The sequence below is a fragment of the Tachysurus fulvidraco genome, chromosome 20 (genome assembly GCF_022655615.1).
Source record: "Tachysurus fulvidraco isolate hzauxx_2018 chromosome 20, HZAU_PFXX_2.0, whole genome shotgun sequence".
In the NCBI taxonomy this organism is placed as follows: domain Eukaryota; kingdom Metazoa; phylum Chordata; class Actinopteri; order Siluriformes; family Bagridae; genus Tachysurus; species Tachysurus fulvidraco.
This window is the reverse complement of record NC_062537.1, coordinates 6890985-6907850: the sequence shown is the minus strand read 5'-3', so window position 1 is coordinate 6907850 and position 16866 is coordinate 6890985. Positions and strand designations below refer to the sequence as shown.

Below are 16866 nucleotides of genomic sequence, written 5' to 3'. Positions count from 1 at the left end.
AAATCAAACTTACGCCCTTGGTGTAGTGGTAAATTAAATTAATGAATAATTTCTTATTATACATTCTGATAAAGAAAGCTGTGAAAAAAAGAAAATATTTTCAAAAGGCACAATCCTTTCTCCTTTGCATGTAACACTGCATTTCCCTGTGTTGGTTAATGTAAAAAAACAAGACAAAAAAAACAGCCAGTCACGTGAGTGGGTGTCTCGAACGAAGCGTTGGACGTCAACGATCACGTGACCAAGGCAAATCAAGCACATTGCTTTAGTAAACACTGCTTCTAGTTGTTCAACACAACCCCAAAGCTTTATTGTTCAATCACTAGCAGTTACATTTAACTTTATTTTCGTACGCCATAAATCCTTTTAAAAGCATGGCGCATCAACGGGGAGTCAACAGTCTGCAGTTCAATCAAGACCAAAGTGAGTCAAGTTCTATAAGCTTTTTTATTGCCTTTTTAGTATTAGTTTATAAAATTATTTGACAGAATAGATAATCTGACAAAATGTATTATTTGGTGTGATTCATCTTTACGCTCCTGACTCTTTTTCCTTTTCCGCGTTGGTTGGCGCTACGTTTAAGGCGAGCGAACTCGACAAGGCAGCTTTATTTAAACAAACGCTGCTAATTTCCGTCGCTTAATCCGTCAGTTAATCCTAGGTCCTGCTGAGTTACTCTGCTAAAATATGTTTTTGTACAAACCTGCTCAATATGAAGTTCTGAACCGACGATTACTGACGGCCTGGTGTTTTCCTAGTTCCGTCGGCGGAAACAACACTCAAAGACAATTGTTCCAACGTAGTGCACTAAACATAGACAATATAAAATGTGTGTGTAAATCAGTATTTATAAGTGAGAAGGTTTTCATGTATAAATACATTTATATGTGACCGTTTAATTGTTTAATCGTAGAAATTGGATTAAAAGCCAGATTTGAATTAACTTAGATATATTAAATATCTGAATGAATTTAAATGTCCATCTTGTGTAAGCTTTCATGCCATAAAAAACCCCCAACGCACGGTATATTTCTATTTCATATATATGAAGGGAAAGTGCTTCTGTTTACACCGTAAAGCAATGGCGTTACCTGTTTTGTTTGTAATCTTGAACACACATTTTCCTAGAATCTTGTGTTTTATTTACTCGTCAGTGATGAGTTAAAACATGCATAATATTTATTCACTGTACTGATAAATCACATTTTAGTATCAGGTAGTTAAAAATATATCTAACACAAATACATCACAATATATTAATATTGTAAGGAGCAGATTCATCACAACAGATTGAGTAAAACTGACTACACATTAACATGCTTAAAATTCCAAAACCATTTCTTCTAAGATTAATCATGAACAAAAAACTAAATAATCACCAATGTTTTATTCGTTTATTATGATTAGTTTTAAATGTAGAATTCATTGAAATCGTTTGTGTGTGTGTGTTTTAATTATACATACTTACGTGTTAATTCTGTCATATATTTTCTACCATGCACAATACTGCTTCTCATGCTCTGATAATTGCCAAGTTTTTGATTTTGTTCGCATTAATGTTTAACACTCATTGAATAATTTAGTTACATGTTCAGCTACAGTAAAAAAAAAAAAAAAAGGATCTCTCATATATTTACTTTACTGATACAGCTGCTTATACTGTGTGTGTGTGTGCGTGTGTGCGTGCACGCATGCATGTGCATGTTCGCATGTGTGAGTCTCATGTGAGAAATTACAGCTTAAATGATTGGAAATACACTGCTATAACATTAAAACCTCTGACAAGTGAAGCATCTCCAAAAAAGTAGATATTGTGAACTTCATACTTGTTATAATATAATATAATATAATATAATATATATATATTAAATGTCAGAACACACACACAACTGGATCAGGGTACCCATGCTGACACCTGAACACCACTGATAGAACCTACAATGTAAGTATCAGTAATGAATCATGTTTTCTTTTACATCATGTTGATGGCTGAGTACCTGTAACCTGTGGCATCAGGATATACTTTTGGAAGAAGGCAAACCAGCAGAGCTGGTGTGATGCTCTTAGCAGCGTTTTTGTTGTGAAAACATTTTATTTTGACACATATCACCTACCTAAACATTGTTGCAGACCATGGCAACAGTATTCCCAGTGAAGCAGTGGCTTCATTCAACAGGATAATGACTCCTGCCACACTGCAGAAATTTTTCAGGACTGGTTTGAGGAACATGACAGAGTTTAAGGTATTGTCTTCTAAATTCCCCAGATGTCAACATGACCAAGCTTCTTGGTAAGGTTAACCTGAACAGTAGATGAACAGCGAGTTCCTTTCTTCTATTTGGTGTTGAATCATTTTAATAAAAACTCAGTGTAATGAATGATCGATGCCTTTCCTCTTTCATGTTTTATGAGTAGTGTTTTGTTCTGTTGCACAGGAGTACAAATAAACTGTGAAACCTTTTAGTCTAGCCTGTGTCTTTTGGATGGTTGCATCTCATTTCCTGTCACATCCAGTTTCTGACAATTCATTAAGAATAATCTGATATGTTCAAACACCAAGCAAAATTAACATTACTTCCCAGGGGTGTATTATTTGTTTTGTTACAGCATAGCTTGGATGTGTGGGAGAAATCTGCTAAAAATATAAAAATTTCTTTAGGCAATTTCTTGTACTTTGCTTGCAAGCTCATTATATTGTTTTTCCTTTCTTACTGTTAAATGAGTTTTTTTATAGGCCAAATATGTGCAAATGTGCTTTTGTAATGTTATTCCTTGTTAGGTTGTTTCTGTTGTGCCATGGAGACTGGAGTTCGAATTTACAATGTGGAACCCCTAATGGAAAAAGGACACCTAGGTGATGAGCTCTATTTTTCACCTTGTGATTTATTTTTTGTTTGTTACTTATTTTTGTTTTCACTAATGTTTATTATTATTATTGTTGTTGTTGTTGTTATAGACCATGAACAGGTTGGCAGCATTAATCATTGTTCAATGCTACATCGGTCAAACCTCTTGGCTGTGGTGGGTGGTGGTGTTAACCCCAAGTTTTCAGAGATATCTGGTATGCTTATCTGCGTTTTTCGCGTGTTTACACCTCTATACAGTTCTGTTTTGTTTTTGTTTTTTTTTGAGGTTTTGAAATTTATTGGACATATGTCTTATCTAACATTTTCTTAATGCAGTGTTAATCTGGGATGATGCTCGAGAGGTCAGAGATGCCAAGGATAAATTAGTCCTAGAGTTCACATTCACAAAGCCAGTTTTGGCAGTGCGCATGAGGCACGACAAGTAAGAACAAGTCAAGTCTGTTTTATTTGGGTCTTTATACTGGGGCATTTCAGTGTACAACATTGTGGATATATGGCTAAATGTCTTTATTTCATTTTTAAGAATCATCATTGTCTTGAAGAACAGGATATATGTATATAGTTTCCCAGTCAACCCTGTGAAACTCTTTGAATTTGACACTCGAGATAATCCAAAAGGTATTTTTTATTTGTTTGAATTTAAAGCAATCTCTGAGTGTTTAGTAGATTTTATAACTAAAAAATCCAATGTTTTACTTCTTTAGGACTATGCAATGTGTGTCCCAGTATGGAAAAGCAATTATTGGTTTTCCCTGGACACAAGTGTGGTAGTTTACAGTTGGTGGTAAGTAGCAAAAGCATTTCGGCCTATCATTACTCTATATTCTGGACCATATTTTACAGATTAACACACATTTATAGCTGCTATGTGTTAGAAGTAGGAATGGTAAACGCTTCTATTAATGATGGTAACCTTAGGGTATAAGCTTAGGATTTGAATAGCTTAATTTGGGCAATATGTTAAAATTCTGATTATGTGACATGTTGCATGTTCACTTGGAGGAATCCAATTTAAAGAACAACTCTCAAAGCATAATTAAGTCAGATTAAGCTAGTTATGTCCATTAAAAAAGTGCCCATTGATGACTGAAGCATTCATTCCTGAAGAAAAATTCATTTAATTTATTTGCCACCAAGTATTAAAAATTAAAATTTAATGTATTATTTTCTTAATTAGTTACTTTTGGTCCTTTGTAAAAGTGGCAACACGAATAAAGAATGCTATATTTAACAATAACTTTGTCAATGCCCAAAAATCTGGGTGATTTTTTTTTTTTTTAAGTGGTCACACACCTAGATATAAATATTAGAAATAAAAGTTGAAATTCAGATCTGTTGTTTAATATTAATCTTTTGATCTTAAACCCATGTGTCTTCAGTATAATAAAAAACATGGCCTTACCGTTCTAAAACTTTCAGAAGGGATTGTAGCTATATGTTTTATTGTCCTATAGAAGCAAGTTTGCCTAAATATTGTGCAAAATATGTATCATGAGGGGAAAAATGTGTACTTTTTATAATTAAACATGTTTGACCTATTGTATGAACAGCCAGTTCTCAGACGTCAACTGATCAGTATACCTTTTAGGGCATACACATATGTAGCAGCTTTTTTTTTTTGGCAACAAATTATATTGTAATCATAATCCTAAAGAAAGTTTATGGAATATGATTTACAAAAAGATATACTTGATTAAAACTTTCTCATCTTCATAGGAACTTTCTAACACAAAACCTGGTACATCATCTGCACCATTCACTATCAATGCTCATCAGAGTGAAATAGCTTGTTTGGCTTTGAACCAGCCTGGCAGTGTGGTAGCCTCTGCATCACAGAAGGGTACTTTGATTCGTCTCTTTGACACTACTACAAGGGATAAACTAGTGGAGCTACGAAGAGGAACTGATCCTGCCACATTATATTGGTGAATAACTTTCTAACTGTTTCAATGAGCTGTTTTTGTGATTTGTGAAAAAAAAAAAAAAACCCACACAGATAAATCATGTCAATGTTTCCCACCCTTTTATATATACAGTGTTGCTTGAAAGTTTGTAAACCCTTTAGAAATGTCTATATTTCTGCAGAAATATGATCCAAAACATCATCAGATTTTCAGAAGTCCTAAAAAAAACAACTTAATGGAATCAAACAAATTACCCAAAAACATTATACATATTAATTTAATTATTTATAAAAATGATCCAGCATTACAAATCCGTGACTTGCAAAATGTCAGCCTTTGCTTTTGTATCTGTTGTTACCCACATTTGGAGCAATTAAGTTTCCTGTAACTGTTGATCAGTCCTGCACAATGGGTAGAATGAATTGTATCCCATTCCTCAGTACATACACAACTTTATTTTTTTAAAATTAAGGTCAGGAATTTGACTTGGGAATTCCAAAACATCTTTGTTCCTCTTTATTCATTCTTTGGTTCAAAGACGTCGGTGCTTCCCCTCATTGTCATTTTGTACGACTAATTTTTTCTTGAGTTTCAGTTCATGGACAGCTGTCCTGCCATTTTCCTTTAGAATTCACTTGTGTAATTTTGAATTCATTGTTCCATCAAAAATGGCAGCAATAAAGCCAAAAGCACAATACTATAACCACCATATTTCACAGATGGTATAAGGTTATTATGCTGGAATGCAGCATTTTTCTTTCTCTTCTTGTTTAAACCAAAATGTTTTATTTTGATCTCATTCATCCACAAATAATGTTTCCAGTAGTTCTCTTGCTTGTCCGCATGATCTCCAGCAAACTTCATGGGCAGCAATGTTCCTTTTGGAGAGTAATGACTTTCTTCTTGCCACGCTGCCATGCACACCGAGGTTGTTCAGTGTTCACCTGATGGCAGACTCACAAACATTATAACATTAGATTAATAGAGTAGTGTAAGAGAGGCCTTTAGTTGATTAGACATTACCCTGTATTCGATTCTGACCCAACAGACTATTACTTGCTTTACTTGTGTATTGCTTTTGGAGTGATCTTTGTTGGTTGATGACTTCTAGGAAGGGTAGCAATGGTCTGAAATTCCCTCTATTTGTGCAGAATCTGTCTGACCAGAGACTTCTGGAGTCAAAACTTTTTACAGATGATTTTTTTTAACCTTTTTCAGCCTGATGAGCAGCAATAACTCTTTTCCTGAAGTCATGTATATCAGAGTTGATATGTCCCTGTTCTTTAAGTAAAACAGGGCACTCACAGACACCTGATTGTCATCCCATTGATTGAAAACAGATGGACTCTAAATTGACATTCAAATTAAATGCTAATCATAGAGGTTCACATACTTTTGTCTCTCACAGATATAATGTTGGAACATTTACCTAAATAAAAAAAATACCAAGTATAATATATTTGTCTAATTTGTTTGATTGGGTTCACTTTGTCTCTTTTTAGGACTTGTGTGAAAATCAGATGATGTTTTAGGTCATATTTATGAAGAAATATAGAAATTCACAAACTTTCAAGCGACACTGTATCTGGAATTAAAAAAAAAATGTAGGACCTGCTGCATAAATGTGCAGATGATGTAATTGTGGATGTGGCTGTGTTTTTAGTATGAACCAACCACATTCAATCTCATGTTCAAAAGTAATTATCCTACAGGTGTTAGCAATTGTAAAAAAATAAAAAAAAAAGTGTTGCTGTAGGATTTTCCTGGTTTCATTCAACTGTTGAAGTCAGGGTCCAAAAAGAGCTTGCAAAGCATGCATGGTATGTCACTTGTTAAAAGACAGATCAGGAGAGGGGTAAAAAAAAAAAGAAACCCAAATATTAGATGTACGATTGAGCACCATAAAAGCCATCATCAACTTATGGAGAAATTGCAGTGTCACAGTGATCTCACCAAGAACAGGATGTTGCAACAAAATTTATGAAAGGACAAGAACAAAACTCTCCAGATGTGCTTCCAAAAGATTTTTACAATTGTTTTTTAAGAAAGAGTGTGGAAAACATTGCCAAGATGTGTAATGCTGATAGGCTCTTACCCAAAAAGACTGTGTTCCAGTGAATTTGAAATTATAAAAAATAATTCTTTCAGGCATACAAACACTTATGGTTAGCAGAAACATGACCAAAGCCAACTTGCCTTGTGTTAACTATCCAGGCTGGTAGAGGTGGTGCAATGGTGTGGGGTGTTTTTTCTTGGGCCTGTTAAAACCAATCATGCTAATCATAACAAACCTGTTAATACCAATCAAACAACTGAATTCCACAGCATATTTCAGTATTATTGCTAAGTATGTGAATCCATTGACATTTGAAATCACCAAAACAAACACACCCCTAACCCAAATGGGTCCCAGCCCTGTATTGATAGCTCCGCCCACACATACATACAGTATGTAACCCAGGCAACTAATGGAAAGAAAAGTCTTTATCATAGCTGAAGGGAAGAACAATACGATTGCAGATAAAAAAAAACAAGCAAAAATGACACAAGCATAATCATATGTTAGTTCTGTAAAACAAAGCAAATCCAACATTACTCACCTAGCAAAAAGTAAAAAAGCAACCATGGCGTCTTAGTAAAGTTGGCCACATATTCACAGATCTGAGTTTCCCGAGTCAGTAACTCCTGAGCTAAACACTGTTACTAGCAAAACGCAGTTGTAGCTGCCTCCCTACATTAGAAAAGAGGTTTTATTTGTGTAGTAACAGCGTTTAGCTCAGGAGTTATTGACTCGGGAAACTCGAATCTGTGAATATGTGGCCAACTTCCCGCTCCTTCAGTTCCTACCAGCGCTGGAAAGCTGATCCTATATTAACATGGGTCCTACTTCTTGCCTTATCGTAAGCCTTTCTTCGCTTTCTTTCTTTGTTTTTATTCTCCATGTCAACGTTAAAACCGCTTGCTGCTAATGTCACACATGCACACAACACTCCGTCCACCCATAGACATACCCTTTTCAGCTCATTGGCTACACGTTTGTTTTGATTTTCGTTTAGTTTGTCGTCCCGACTCATTTTCTGAAGCATTTCTCAAACATCGGAGACCCTACCTTTAATTTACGCATGATAATGCAGCATGCAACAATGCAAAAATTTCAAATTGAGCATTACAAGTCAAAGGATTTAAATCCAATAGAATATCTTTTAGATGTGGTAGAATGGGAGATTCCCACCATGAAAGTGCACCTGAAGAGAGATTCACACGCACGCGCACGCACACTGCTCGGTTCTGCTCAATTTACACTAGTTAGAGAAATCCTGCATAGGATTTTTTTTTCTGTAATACATTGGATAAACTGTGTTATTCCTGGATTATCATAGCTGTTCTTGTTTTTCCTGAAAATTTTTTAATTTATAAAAATGTCCAAAGCATAGTTTTCAAAGTAATAAATACCCAGAATTGTAATGTAAAATTGATTGATTCTCTGTTGTCAGATTGTTGCATATCAGTTTTACACTTTTTACAGCATCAACTTCAGCCATGACTCATCCTTCCTGTGTGCTTCAAGTGACAAAGGCACTGTTCACATTTTTGCACTGAAGGATACAAGACTGAATCGACGCTCTGCGTAAAGCCTACATTGATTTTATACAAGCATACATTCAATTAATTACTTAACTGTTAAATTGTAAAAAAACAAAAAACAAATATTACATTAAGTTGTGATCATGTCATCCATTTCAGTTTGGCTCGGGTGGGAAAAGTCGGACCAGTCATTGGACAATATGTAGACAGTCAGTGGTCTTTGGCCAGTTTTACTGTGCCAGCTGAATGTGCTTGCATTTGTGCCTTTGGGAAGAACACTTCCAAAAATGTCAACTCTGTCATTGGTGAGACAATTAAGAGAATATATTTTATCTCTTAGTGATTAAGCTAAGAAATAAATGTCCTTGTTTGTTAAAGTTTTTCCCCCTCATCTCTTTCAGCTATATGTGTTGACGGAACATTCCATAAATATGTCTTCACCTACGATGGAAACTGTAATCGGGAGGCTTTTGATGTCTATCTTGACATCTGTGATGATGATGATTTCTAAGGATGAAGTTTCAATTCAAATCTTTAAGAGTTTATATGAAAAAGGGGGAAATGGGCTTTAAGTTTAAGTACACTTGTGGATTCAAATTTCACATCTGTTTAGTCTAGCCAGTATTCAAGGGGAATACAATTCAAGCGGAAAATGAAATATTGCAACCTGGCTGCATAAGTGTGCACATTATTTTATACTAGGGCAGTGTTCAGAATTAACCGTCGAAATTGTGTTCAAAAGTAAATATCATACACCTGTCATCAAAAAAGTTATTCTGATTAAACCGTGAAAATCAAGTTTCTGTAGACTTTATTTTTTTACTTCTTGGTTTCATACTGCTGCTGAAGCCATGGTCCATGAAGAGCTAACAAAGAACACAATGAGGGATCTAATTGTTGAAAGGTATTAATCTGGAGAGAGGTACAAAATAATTTTCCAAAACAATAAATGTAGTTTGAAACAACAATATCAACAAGTGGAGAAAATGTTATGTCTGAGTGTTACAGAGGAGACAAAATGGTGTATGGGAGTGCAGATACACATGTGGACACAATTGTGTGTATACTTCCATTTAAGAAAGAAAAACAATAGTCACTGAAATTAACCTAAAAAACTGACTAAAGTAGTAATTAATAAAAATATAATGAAAAGTGACTAATGAAAATCAGACATTGCTTATGAATTGTGGTTCAACAGAAGCATTAAAAAAAACTAATGAAACTGGCCGGGACAAAAATTAAATTAATATTTTTTTGCACAACCTTTTGAGTCATTCACTGCACTCAAGCAATTTCTGCAACTCTTAATGAGACTTCTGCACATTTTGACAGGTATGTGGCCCAGTAAACTGCTCCAGCGTGTTTTGGGTCATTATCCGAATGCAGCCCCAGAACATAGCCTCCATGTTTCACAGCAGGTACACAGTAGTGTTCTTTTCTTTGTATGCTTCATTTTGTGAACCCAGAGCTTGCTGAACGTCAAGTCTCGCTGTTTTATTTCTTGCTTTATTATTCTTGCTTTAATATTATTATTTATTGCTTTCAACAGTAGAGTCCTCCTTAGTTGTCTTCCATTAAGTCCACGTTGGCTCAAACAGTGATGGATGGTGCAATCTGACACTGATGTACCTTGACCTTGGAGTTCACCTCTAATCTCTTTGGAAGTTACATGAGGTTTTCTACAGTCATGTGGAACTTCTTAATAATAATTCTTAATCCATAGTCACAGGAACTTCAAGCTGTTTGGGGATGGTCTTATAGACTTTACCTTAAATATGCTTGTCTATAAATTTCCTTCTAATCTCCTGAGACAACTAGCATTAGCATAATTTTGTCAATTTTATTTCAGGGACCATTGTGGGATTTTCTTTCTTTAATGGAAGGATACCAACAAGTCTTTCCATGTGTGTATATTGAGATAAGCAAAGGAAAAACCCAAGGGCTAACACAATTAAGCAAAACCAGATTGAACAACTGAGATAATATATACCTGTAAACACAGCTGCTGTAAAATGTAATATTAAACTCTTAAACTCTAAAATAAAGGTCTAGTATGTTGACACTATTTTGTTACATCAATAGGCTTAGCTGGCTGGCTGGCTGGCAAATGCCCCATCACCACTCTCACATTTTGCCAGCTGGAAACAGGAACAGGATTTGGCTTGCAAACTGATTTCTGAGAAAATATAGATGCTCCAAATCCACATGAGCACAGTGAAGCACAATGACCTAAATGGAAATGTTGGCCAATTAAGGGACGGTTTCAAAGAGAGACAATGGATATGGTCATGGAGAGCAGAATGACAAGAGAATGCTATATATAGCAGTGGTAGGTACAAACTACTGGTTGGTGCAAAAGTGAGGCAACTGTGGGTATGAAAGTTCATTCATTCATTCATTTTCTACCGCTTATCCAAACTTCTCGGGTCACGGGGAGCCTGTGCCTATCTCAGGCGTCATCGGGCATCAAGGCAGGATATACCGTGCATGGAGTGCCAACCCATCACAGGGGACACACACTAATTCACTCATGCAATCACACACTACGGACAATGGAGTGCAGACACCAGATTAAACAGTCTTTAGTAATCAAGATTGATGATGCTATATTTAAAATGTGGCCAATTTTTTGAGTTTCTGTTGTGTGATGGGGAATGAGGGAGAGCTTTAAGCTTTGTGCTTGATAATTTGTAGGGAGGTATGCAGAAAGTAGATTGTTTAATGTCTTTCCAATATTTAAAGAATATTGCAATCTTTATTTCTGTAAAAAATAAAAAAATAAAGACCAAAATATGAGCTTCTTGTGGCCAAGCAGCTGGAGACATTGAAGGTGTTTGAACACAGAGGCTGTGGGCATGAAGTGACTGCTACTGTTGTTGTGTTGAGAAAGGATAATAGCCATGATGTATGACTTAAAGCACGATTTTGTGTATGATTCACAAAGTGAACAAATGTGAAAACCAGTTGTTTGATGTGTCATATGCCAGGCTTTGTATTAGCAGATTAGCAGCAAAAAACTTAATTTACTAGCTACAACCAGAAACACCAATGATCTCTGCTTTCTTCCATGGTTTATCTTTATTCATAATTTTTCTATGCACATGTAATAGGGGTTTGTATGGCAGATTAAGGTAAAAGCAACTATGTTTTGAATTTTTTTAAAAATATATTATTTAACACTAGAGCTTTAAAAGAAAATTCCCAATATCACCAAAGGTTGGATCATTCTTTCATACCATAGACTGGATAGTTTTCAATCTCTAAAATGATAGGACCAATTGAGCATTGTCGGAGGATTGGAGGGAGCATGGTGCAATGCAGGGTGTGTTAAGTGATCTGAGGTAAGTGGGTGTTGGGTTACAGCTGGTCTGTTTTTAGCTTTGTAGGCTAGCATTAGTTTATTAAATCTGACAAATTAGTATAATTAAATAGTTTCTTAAAACAGAAAACCGATGGCGGAACAAGGTCACACATCTGCATCACGGATTAATGCTATAACAGTGCTGGTTTGTAGAGTACATCCACAGATTTTTCTTTTTTTAAGGATGTCATTTTTTTTCTCAAAGTAATTAACTGGTCCAAGTAGTTTTTAAATGTTTATTAAACAGACAAAATACACTATTTTTAAATAGTACAGAATTAATCTCCCTGAATATAATCTGGTCACATTTTCCATCAGCATGATGTATTAGTTTCACTGTAGATCTGGTTGTCCAAATGAATCCATAGTTTCCATTATAAGTGCCAAGTGATCTAAAAATGAGCCTACTGATACACGAAGACTGCGAGCCTCAACAGCATTCCATTTTCTGAAAATACATTATGAAGCTTCAGTTAACATGCAAAATAGATACAGAAGATATTGTTATAAAATGAATGAGTTAGCTTGACTGCATTTACACATACATATTTGCAGTATTCTATCAGCACCCATCATAAAAAGATATCTGCTCAGAACACAGAACAAACTGTATATCTTTATCAACTCAAACTACTGTAATAATTGGAATGAAAGCCAGCATCAAGTTATTTAATAACATAATACTATATCATATTGTTGCTATGTGACTGTAGTAAAGTCTTGGCATATGTATGAACACACAAGAAGTTATGTGGATATTAATCTATTGCCCCGATGGTTAGGATAGGTAAAATTTAATAGAGGTCCTTATTGAATGTCACATGAGCTTCGCTGAATGCTATAGCGCACATCAGTCTGAGAGACCCTTGGCTTATGGAAGTGGGGAGACGATGTGTTACTAGGTTTTACAAAATGCTTGTTTATTTGTACTTCAGGTATGATTCTTAAATTTATAAATTGATGATCTGTTCTAATACTTTTGCCCACATAAAATCTGGGTGGTTTGCCACCTAAGTTGCCATGTTTAATATATTCATGTAAATATAAGAAAATGAAACCTCAAATTCATATCCATCATCTCTGATTAATTTTTTTTTTTGTCTTAAATACTAATGTCTTCAGGTTATAGGGAAAACAATATGGTTGGCCTTGCTGTTCCAATGCTTTGGCAGGGCCACATATATAAAATAAAAAATCTTACCTAGTAATTCTGTATGTATGAAATAGCACAAAATTTTAACCCTTTCAGCTTGCAAGAAGGGGTTTTGTAAGTATTCTTACAGATTTCATATATCTTACATTTGGGAGAGAGGTCAAGCTCCATAATTTAGAAAACAGTGCATGAATGTGTCTATTGATGCTTAGAATGCAACTATTTTTTATTTATTAAGGGCCTTCATATGATGATATTTTAGAAATAAGATGTACATTGTAATTAATGTTGAAAAACCGTTTTCCTTGACCCTTCCTGCCTTTATCACTTTAGACAAAGCAGTCTTTCCAGGATTTTGCAATCACAGTAATGAACACAAACTTTAACCCAATGATATTCAGAGGAGCTTGAAATTTTTAAAATTACCACAGATTTTCTGTACTTTCTGATGAAAAAATTCATGAGCTCACCATAATATACATTCAGGCAAAGCCCTCTTCTATTCACATGTCAAATATGGAGTACAGCTGTCACAGAAATACATGCATCTTCATTTACAAGAAAAATCTGGTGCTTGAAATATAGCTAATTCAAATATTTTCTGCACAAGAAGCACTGCTAGTCATATGATAAATGTCTGCAAAATCCTGGAGGTACTGGCCAAGCTTGAAATTTTTTTTTCATTCTCATGTGTCAAAAACTTATGTGGACATTGTCAATCACTGACAGACATAGAACAATTTCAGTTTGAGTGTGTCAAAGTAAAAGCAAATGCGATTACCCATGATGATGTGTTACACATGTTCTTATGCCAAATACACAGAAAAAATATGTAGTAAAAAAATGTTGAGATTACAAAAAACAGCTTAAGTTGAGATCATGATAAAACAAGAAAGGAAAATGTATATAATAATGCATGGCCTCTTAGGACTCTAATTTCTCTAGGTTACATAAATAACTGACTAAATAGTTTTTCATTTGTGTGTTTCTGTCTTTGATGTTTTTTAATTTCCTGATGTATTATATGAATAAATCAATTGAAGTTTGTGAATAAAGCTATAATAGTCTTGTATGCCTGAGCTTGACTATGAAATGACATCTTTATACACACATTATTATTTTTTTTGTTGCTTATTTTCATGAAGGGTGGCAATAATTGTAAAATGTTTAATATTTTGTATTTCATAGTTTTTAAGTAGAATAAATGTGAAATAAGATATTACACCCAAATGACAGTGAAATATTTAACATAGATTGCAGAACAGCATGGTTTAACCATTAAAGTACAATGTGCCTTAATAAATTAAAAATAATAAATACAAACTCAAACTACTCAACTTAATTTGATTTATTTGTTTATTCTAATTATTACTGCTATTATTTTAGCAGTTGCATTTGCAGTTAAATAATGTCAGGTTTACTGAGAGGTCAGGTTTACTGAGAGTGCCAATGCCCTTGGGCACAGCGTTCTGCAATTTTCATTGCAATTTAGCAACAATCAATGTAATAAATTTGTAACGTTCATATTGTCTAAAATCTATAGGTTTAAGGTCTCTGTTTCTTTGCAAAATAATTAAAAATAAAACCTAAGATACAAGTTACATCTATCTGAAATGTTGATTTTGTATTAAAACTTACACAGAGAGGGCATTGGCTGAAGCACTCAGACTTTTTATGGTTGCTCCTGTCCGTGGCTCATGATCAGGGGACAAGGACCGGAGTGCAATGGACACCTCCTTTTGTGAAGGTAAAGGAACTTCTAAAGTTCTGACATACTGTAAAGGAAAAATAATCCTCAAAATAATTATAGACATCAAGGCTATGTTGTATACAGGGTGGCAGACGATAATACAAGATTACTGACCCAGTCCTGATCTGTGTCTGTATCCTGGTGGTTATAATTCACCTGGCAACTAAAATGATCCAAGATGGCGACGCAGCTATAGCACACAGCAAGCTGCTCTGGATAAGAGCATCTGCCAATTCCATAAATGGAGATGTCATGGTGAATTATAATTATGTGTATCATCATAAAACTTAATGCAGCAGGTGAAATACACATCATGCTTACAAATACAACAATAGATCTATTTTTGTATATCACTTCAATGAGGTAAAATATATTTTCATTTTATCTTTTACATTACATTACATTATATTTTTTTCTGTTTTAAATGTGCTTTTAAAATCGGTTCCCAAATCTCAAAATCATCCCCAAATACTGAGACAAAAATGTAAAACAGTAAATATAATAACATAAAATATATATTGTACACTGAAGAGGGCATTAAACCCTTATACCTTTCATTTATGTACTTCAACGCACTGATTCAATTTGCTCGCAGGGTTTAGCAACCCGTATACAAATCTGAAGTAACATACTAAACTACAAACCATAATTATTCTGAAAGGATACAATTCGAGCATGTTATTGTTCGCGTATAGTCGTATTCCTGGTTGGGTTTCAGGCACTGCTTTTACTTGTTGTTCTTCTTCTTCCTTTTAGGTTTATTAGCAGCTTTCTTGCATTACCGCCACCAACAGGATAGAAGGGAATAGCGCCAAAAGAAAGTTAAAAAAAAAGTATATGTAAAACTTAAATTCTGTTATACTCACTCTTTTTTTTTTTTAGAAGACTTTGCATAGTGGGTAACTTTTCTTTAAGTTCAGATCTTTTATTTTCATATATTAGTTCCTCGGGAGCTCTTGGTTGCTTAATTCCACTAAACTAGAAACTGTTGTAGAAAGGATATTATTTACATTGACATTATTTAGTGTCCATTATTTCCCAAATGAAGATGGGTTCCCTTCTAAGCGTCGTTCCGCTGACGGTTTTTTCCTCATATAATCTCAAGGAGTTTTTCCTTGCCACCATTGCCTCCGTCTTGCTCATTAGGGAAAGATGTTAGAAATATATAGTTATGTAAATGTAATGTATAGTTTATTTTAAACTTTAATTTTTTTTACATATGTAAAGCTGCTTTCAGACAATTATATAAATCTCAATAGGATTCAGGTCAGGACTTTGTCTAGGCCACTCCAAAGTCTTCTTTTTTTTTTTTTTCAGCCATTCAGAGGCAGACTTGATGGTGTGTTTTGGATCATTGTCCTGCTTCAGAACCCAAGTTATCTTCAGCTTGAGATCACAAAAAGATGGCTGCACACTGTACTTCAGAATTTTTAAAAGATTTCATGGTTCTATTTATCACAGCAACAGCCCCAGACCATCACACTACCAGCACCATATTTTGCTGTTGGTATGATGTTCTTTTTCTGAAATGCAGTGTTACATTTACGCCAGATGTAATGGGACACACACCTTCGAAAAAGTTTAACTTTTGTCTCGTCACACCACAGAGTATTTCCCCCAAAGTCTTGGGGATTAACAGTATGTTTTCTGGCAAATCTGAGACAGCCTTTATGTTCTTTTTGCTCAGCAGCGGTTTTTGTCTTAGAACATGCAGGCCATTTTTGCCCAGTCTCTTTCTTATGATGGAGTCATGAACACTGACCTTAACTGAGGCAAGTGAGGCCTGCAGTTCTTTGGATGTTGTTGTGGGGTCTTTTGTGACATCTTGTATGAGTGGTCACTGCGCTCTTGGGGTAATTTTGGTTGGCCGGCCACTCCTGAGAAGGTTCACCACTGTTCCATGTTTTCGCCATTTGTGGATAATGTCTCTCCCTGTGGTTCGCTGGAGTCCCAAAGCTTTAGAAATGGCTTGATAACCTTTTACAGACTGATAGATTTCACTTACTTACTTTCTCATTTGTTCCTGAATCTTTTGATCTACTTCACTTTGTCAGTCAGGTCTTATTTAAGTGATTTCTTGATTGCAAACAGGTGTTGCAGTAATCAGGCCTGGGTGTGGATAGAGAAATTGAACTCAGGTGTGATAAACCACAGTGTAACAAACGTGAAAAAGAAAAAAAAAATCACCATCTGTACACTGTAAAGTTTGGCACGGGGATGATGGTGGTTGTCTTGAGGCATGGTGG

General features: G+C 35.0%; 2 protein-coding genes across 5 annotated transcripts; one reads left to right on the top strand and one right to left on the bottom strand.

Moving 5' to 3' along the window:
• The first annotated feature begins 210 nt into the window (after positions 1 to 210).
• wdr45 (WD repeat domain 45) lies at positions 211 to 9154 on the top strand. 2 transcript variants are annotated; one of them, XM_027139509.2, is made up of 10 exons: positions 211 to 423; positions 2780 to 2854; positions 2957 to 3061; positions 3183 to 3288; positions 3391 to 3485; positions 3572 to 3651; positions 4584 to 4792; positions 8298 to 8399; positions 8516 to 8661; positions 8758 to 9154. In XM_027139509.2, the coding sequence occupies exons 1-10, from the start codon at positions 375 to 377 to the stop codon at positions 8865 to 8867; spliced, it is 1077 nt and encodes a 358-aa protein (XP_026995310.1). In that variant the 5' UTR covers positions 211 to 374; the 3' UTR covers positions 8868 to 9154. The 2 variants fall into 2 exon arrangements, with proteins under 2 accessions (XP_026995310.1, XP_026995311.1); XM_027139510.2 differs by having other exon boundaries at positions 217 to 423; positions 1877 to 2854.
• Positions 9155 to 11939: 2785 nt separating this feature from the next.
• Positions 11940 to 15427, bottom strand: LOC113638380 (EKC/KEOPS complex subunit LAGE3). Of its 3 annotated transcripts, none has more exons than XR_003439575.2 (4): positions 15172 to 15328; positions 14735 to 14846; positions 14509 to 14645; positions 11940 to 12165 (listed from the first exon to the last, which is right to left on the bottom strand). XR_003439575.2 is itself a non-coding variant. In XM_027139515.2 (4 exons), the coding sequence occupies exons 1-4, from the start codon at positions 15295 to 15297 to the stop codon at positions 12051 to 12053; spliced, it is 375 nt and encodes a 124-aa protein (XP_026995316.1). In that variant the 5' UTR covers positions 15298 to 15427; the 3' UTR covers positions 11940 to 12050. The 3 variants fall into 3 exon arrangements, 2 of the variants coding, with proteins under 2 accessions (XP_026995316.1, XP_026995315.1); XM_027139515.2 differs by having other exon boundaries at positions 15287 to 15427; XM_027139514.2 differs by having other exon boundaries at positions 14735 to 14855; positions 15287 to 15408.
• Positions 15428 to 16866: the final 1439 nt, after the last annotated feature.

Bases quoted from the DNA above. Each gene is read 5' to 3' on its own strand.
- wdr45 (XM_027139509.2), top strand. From the start codon at position 375: ATGGCGCATCAACGGGGAGTCAACAGTCTGCAGTTCAATCAAGACCAA. The intron at 3,652-4,583 runs GTAAGTAGCAAA...TCATCTTCATAG, and splicing joins GTGGTAGTTTACAGTTGGTG to GAACTTTCTAACACAAAACC. The intron at 4,793-8,297 runs GTGAATAACTTT...CACTTTTTACAG, and splicing joins GATCCTGCCACATTATATTG to CATCAACTTCAGCCATGACT.
- LOC113638380 (XM_027139514.2), bottom strand. The intron at 14,646-14,734 runs GTCAGTAATCTT...TTTCCTTTACAG, and splicing joins CAGACACAGATCAGGACTGG to TATGTCAGAACTTTAGAAGT. The intron at 12,166-14,508 runs GTAAGTTTTAAT...ATGTATTTTCAG, and splicing joins TCAGCCAATGCCCTCTCTGT to AAAATGGAATGCTGTTGAGG.